The sequence below is a fragment of the Triticum dicoccoides genome, chromosome 5B (genome assembly GCF_002162155.2).
Source record: "Triticum dicoccoides isolate Atlit2015 ecotype Zavitan chromosome 5B, WEW_v2.0, whole genome shotgun sequence".
Taxonomy (NCBI): Eukaryota; Viridiplantae; Streptophyta; class Magnoliopsida; order Poales; family Poaceae; genus Triticum; species Triticum dicoccoides.
The window spans coordinates 685,221,073-685,225,754 of NC_041389.1; the positions used below are offsets into that span (position 1 = coordinate 685,221,073).

General features: G+C 45.4%; 1 protein-coding gene across 2 annotated transcripts; it reads right to left on the minus strand.

Annotated features, from left to right (window-relative positions):
• Positions 1–265: 265 nt before the first annotated feature.
• On the minus strand, positions 266–4,250 carry LOC119312623. 2 transcript variants are annotated; one of them, XM_037588362.1, is made up of 4 exons: positions 2,936–4,250; positions 2,012–2,244; positions 794–893; positions 266–659 (listed from the first exon to the last, which is right to left on the minus strand). In XM_037588362.1, the coding sequence occupies exons 1-3, from the start codon at positions 4,198–4,200 to the stop codon at positions 799–801; spliced, it is 1,593 nt and encodes a 530-aa protein (XP_037444259.1). In that variant the 5' UTR covers positions 4,201–4,250; the 3' UTR covers positions 266–659; positions 794–798. The 2 variants fall into 2 exon arrangements, with proteins under 2 accessions (XP_037444259.1, XP_037444260.1); XM_037588363.1 differs by lacking the exon at positions 266–659 and having other exon boundaries at positions 820–946.
• Between the last annotated feature and the right edge of the window lie 432 nt (positions 4,251–4,682).

Sequence of the window (4,682 nt, forward strand, 5' to 3'; positions counted from 1 at the left end):
TGATCAATCCCCACACAGCAGCTATAAGATACTCCCTCCGTCCCATAATGTAAGACGTTTTTCGATATTAGTGTAGTGTCAAAAAACGTCTTACATTATGAGACGGAGGGAGTAATTTCAAACATTTTTCAAACGAGAAGTGGTGACCGTAGAAGAAGCAGGTCTTGAGAAATACTCCCTCCGTCCCATAATGTAAGACGTTTTTTGAAACTACTAGTGTCAAAAAAACGTCTTACATTATGGGACGGAGGGAGTAGTAGATTAATGACAGAGTACTTCAACTGCTAATTACTCCACTTCTATAAGATAATGTTGTATTTTCTTGCGACCGAGGAAACATGCAGCCCTAGTCATTATGTTTCTCAAAGATGAAATGTCACTCTGAATTTCAGATAGTCAGATGACCACCAATTTACAGCACAAGGTCACCATTCATTACAGAGTTTCATCGTTCCAATATTAAGCTTTGCGTCAGACTCAGGCTGGCGCAATCATGAGATCCAGGAACATATAGCAAGCCGACGATCATGTCTTGTTCGACGAAAAGACACACTGCCTGAAAGCATTCACTTCTTCGACATGCCGAGCCCTCCGAAAATCATCATAGCAACAACACCTGGGTCAATGTGCTCAAGTTCATTTTGGCTAGCCTGCATTTTCTGAAACCATTTAAATCCAGTCATTATGAATTCTAATAATTTTCAACAGCTCATGGACTGTTGACTAATTTTCATGTGCAACAGAAAACTAATGGTAAAACAAGGCAGTAATATACACAAACTGTTGCATTTACCTTCTTCACTTTTCTTTATATTGACGTTTCCACTCCTCTTCCTCTTGCTGTTGCTCTGAAGAACAAGCGAAAGAGGACATGTTGACTTGCGGACAGCAATCTGATAGACAGTTCAGTTTTCAGTGAGAATTGGGATATACTCCTTATCATTTGCTAGGCATGTATGAGAACACAATCAAAGAAGCATCTCCAAAGGTGATAGTAACAAAGATAATGTTATGTACGTCTAGTTAGCCCACCGAGCACCAAGTTACGTACATCTAGTTGGCTGTCTGCATCATCTCATTGTTATGTATGTACATGGAATACACAAGTTGCCTTTGTAGCACTGATAATGTTATGTACGTCTAGTTGGCCCACAGAGCACCAAGTTAGGGAGAGGATTCCCATGATCTCTCAGATAGGAGTTTATCATTTAAATTAGGAATATAGTATCTTTTAGCTTGAGCCTTAGACAATTTGGGATAATATCCATAATTTGTTACTTAAATCGGATTGTTAGGCTTCTATATAAAGAGGACCCTTGTGAGGAATAAATCAATAAAGCAAGCAAGAATTAGAAGAATAGCTCTTCTATCTTGCCTGAGAGCCTCTCCTCCTTAGCCTAGCACACAACCGACAACCATTGGATATTGACATTATTACGTAAATTTGTAAGACATGATTGCTATAAAAGTAACTTTTATGCAGCAAAATCTACCTGATACAAGTACACAGTTTAGACAGTTAACTGCAAGAAACAAGAATAATGAAGCCACCAATGGTCAGAAAGATAAAAATAACCACGTAGCTGGCATACACCTTGAAAATATGATCCAACCAATAAAACAAGCATATCATTAAGCCTATTGTTTTCTCCAACATCATCGACTATCTATATGACAAAACTGGATAACAACTCTAGTAAAAACTAAATGACCCCTTACAGAATAATGTTGTAAATTCAAGATATAAGTTCTATGAGTTCCAAGTCTAAACACACATGCATGAGTATATGACCATTGTTTATGTGGGTAATATGACTTTCTCGGGGGAATCGCAACTCCAAGTTAAAATTGTGGGTTGAGTCAACTTCTTTGAGAAATCTTTCATACAAAGTCTCGAGAACAATGCAACCTCAGCGGAAATTATGCATTTCACCACACAATGGTGCAGCCCTGGCACCGACAATGGTCCCGAGGAAGGAACAATGAGATACAGTACATTATTCAGACTCACCTTTCTCCAAAGGTGGAGCATCCTCAACATTGCTTTCAGAGGTCATCGAGTTCCCGGCATCATCTCTCCTGGTTGTACATTCACAAACTCCTGGGAACCCTAGGTGAAAACAAAGGCATAAACTTGGTGCACTCTTGGGAACATCACCTGAAGAATCTTTGGGTAGCAAGGCACATCCAGGTTTGTTGAGCGTGCCAGCACCCTCCAGAGCACCTTCTCCATAACACGGAAGCCTAAGTGAAAACAAAGGCATACATTTTCAGTCCGTAATTGTTAAGGTTACAAATAACAAAAGGCCATCAAAGTTTTGTAGCGCAGCTACAATTATTCCATCATCTGTTTTAATGACCCAAGTTGCTGTATGTTTTGTTGAGTGTTGTGTTCCATTTCTAACAACTGGTTAGTGTTTGCACAGGATTGTCAAGTACAGTTACGAGGTGCCAAGCACCATAGAATAAACGGCACATCGATGAGATATTTACAATAAGCCAGCGCCAGAGGCATATAACTCTTCTCAAATAGAAATAGGATAACATCTATCACTCCAAATAATTGCACTTTGATTAAATGCATGGCACAATACACATATCCTGACAAAAGATGCAAGTCCTAACTCTATAGGATTGCTATTGAATAACACTAATGCTAACTCGACTCACTTAGCCGTACAAACTCCAGCACAGTAGGGCTCACACCGACCAAAAGAAAGATAAACATCGCTTGGCAACCACCTCATTGTAGAACATGTAATGCCGTTCTGCACACATCTCCTAAACTACAGAACTCAAAGGCCCAAAGCAACTAAGGATACATGGAAACTACCAGCTGATCCGTAAAAGAGTACCGAACTAGATAGAAGTTTCTTTCGACAATGCCATCCATACAAATGTTTGAGCGTGGCGAGTTCAAGAGTAGAGCCCTAACCTGATCTCGAGGTCATGGCTGACGTATTCGAAGGTGTTGATAAAGTCAACTTCCTTGGTAGCATTGGACCCCTTGTTCAACAATTGTTGTGCCTGATCCACTGTTTTTTCCTCCTCGCCACCTGCTTCCCCACTAGGCTTCGACGGCGGCAGATTCTGGTGCTTGCCTCGGGGTACAGGTGTGTAGAAGCTGACAACTGGGATCAAACTACAGAAGCCTCGATCAGTATCACTGCACACCTCCCTCACATGCCCCGATTGTAGCTCTATTGTATAGATGCCGACAACCGTGTTAACAAAAATGACATTTGCTTCCTCAGCAAAGCCCAGCACTTGCACTGCATGTAAGAGAGCATTCATTGGGAGGGAATTTTCCAAGCACATGACCCGGTTCAGCACCCATCCTGCTTCAGCACTGGCCTCTCTTGTCCACAATTTGAGCTGCGTATCCAAGTATTGGATTACTCCGATTCCACCGTCCTCCACCAGCACGAGGCTATATGCATGGCCGTAGTCTCTGTCCGGTAGGCCGAACACAGTCAGGTTGTGGCTTGCCAAGTCATACTCCACGACGGACGCACAGCTTGCGTCGCCGTCGGACGTGAAGTAGAGCACAGATCTGTCGACGAGCACGCTGTAGCTTTCTGTGAATTCAATGGAGAAGTCGAGGGTGCACTGAACCGAGGTCAGCTCCCCCCAAGCGCCAGTCTCGGACGAGTATATGCTGAACGAGCATATGCTGGTCTCCTCATCTACCACGACGACGAAGAGGAAGACGACGCGGAAAGGACCCCCGAGGCAGTCGCGGTGGTCGCACCCGTCCGCTGCGCACAACACGGCCGCGGTCGGGTAGTCGCACTTGAACGCCGCGGGCACCGGTATGCGCTGCTGGGCACCCGTCATTGGCTCCCACAGGAGCAGCTCCAGACCACCAAATCCCTGGGGGAAGAAGAGGGCGCGTCCGTGGCGGCAGTCGAGGGCCCGCCAGGCGCGGCGGTCCGGGGCGGCGAGGGAGAAGGACGATGCAGTGGTGGAGATGAATCGGGGGATGAAATCGTCCTTCCAGTTGTGGAGGAAGCCGAGCACGGGGGGTACGCCGTGGATCTCGTGGAGGCGGCGTCGAAATCCGGGGCGGGAGACGATGCCGCTCCAGGCCTTGCAGACGACGGAGGCGCGGAGGAGGCACGCGGGGTCTTCGGGCGGGAGGCGGAGGAGGATCTCTTCGACGAGCTCGTCCAGGAGCGCCGGCGGCGGCGGTGTTTCCATGGTGGCCGGCCGTCTGGTGTGTGTGCGGGAGAAAGTGGAGTGGTTCGGCAGATAGGGTTGGGTTTGGTACCAAATATTCGATTTTCCTTCTTTGATTGTAGTAGAATTGATTTCTCCTTTTTTGATTCCACCCCTTCTGTAGACTTAATTCGTCCTAGCCCTTTTTTATACTAATTACATCAAAAAAAAAATCTAGGGTACGTCAAAGGCGTACCATAGCTTTATAGAAGGAGAGAAAATTATGTACAAGATATTACACGGTAGGTATTTGCCCTCCCAAGGAGCGCATCCACCAAACCCTCCACTCATCCTAACTCAACCCTACTACTCACACCACGTAGAGACTCCTAAAGCTCCTGCTCTAGACCACATATCTAGCTCTTGCCAGATCAAGTCCACAGTTTCATTTACATTTCTCGTATCATTCCTCCCCAAAACCCTGCCATTGCGTTGCTTCCATATGTTCCAGCATATTGACGTGA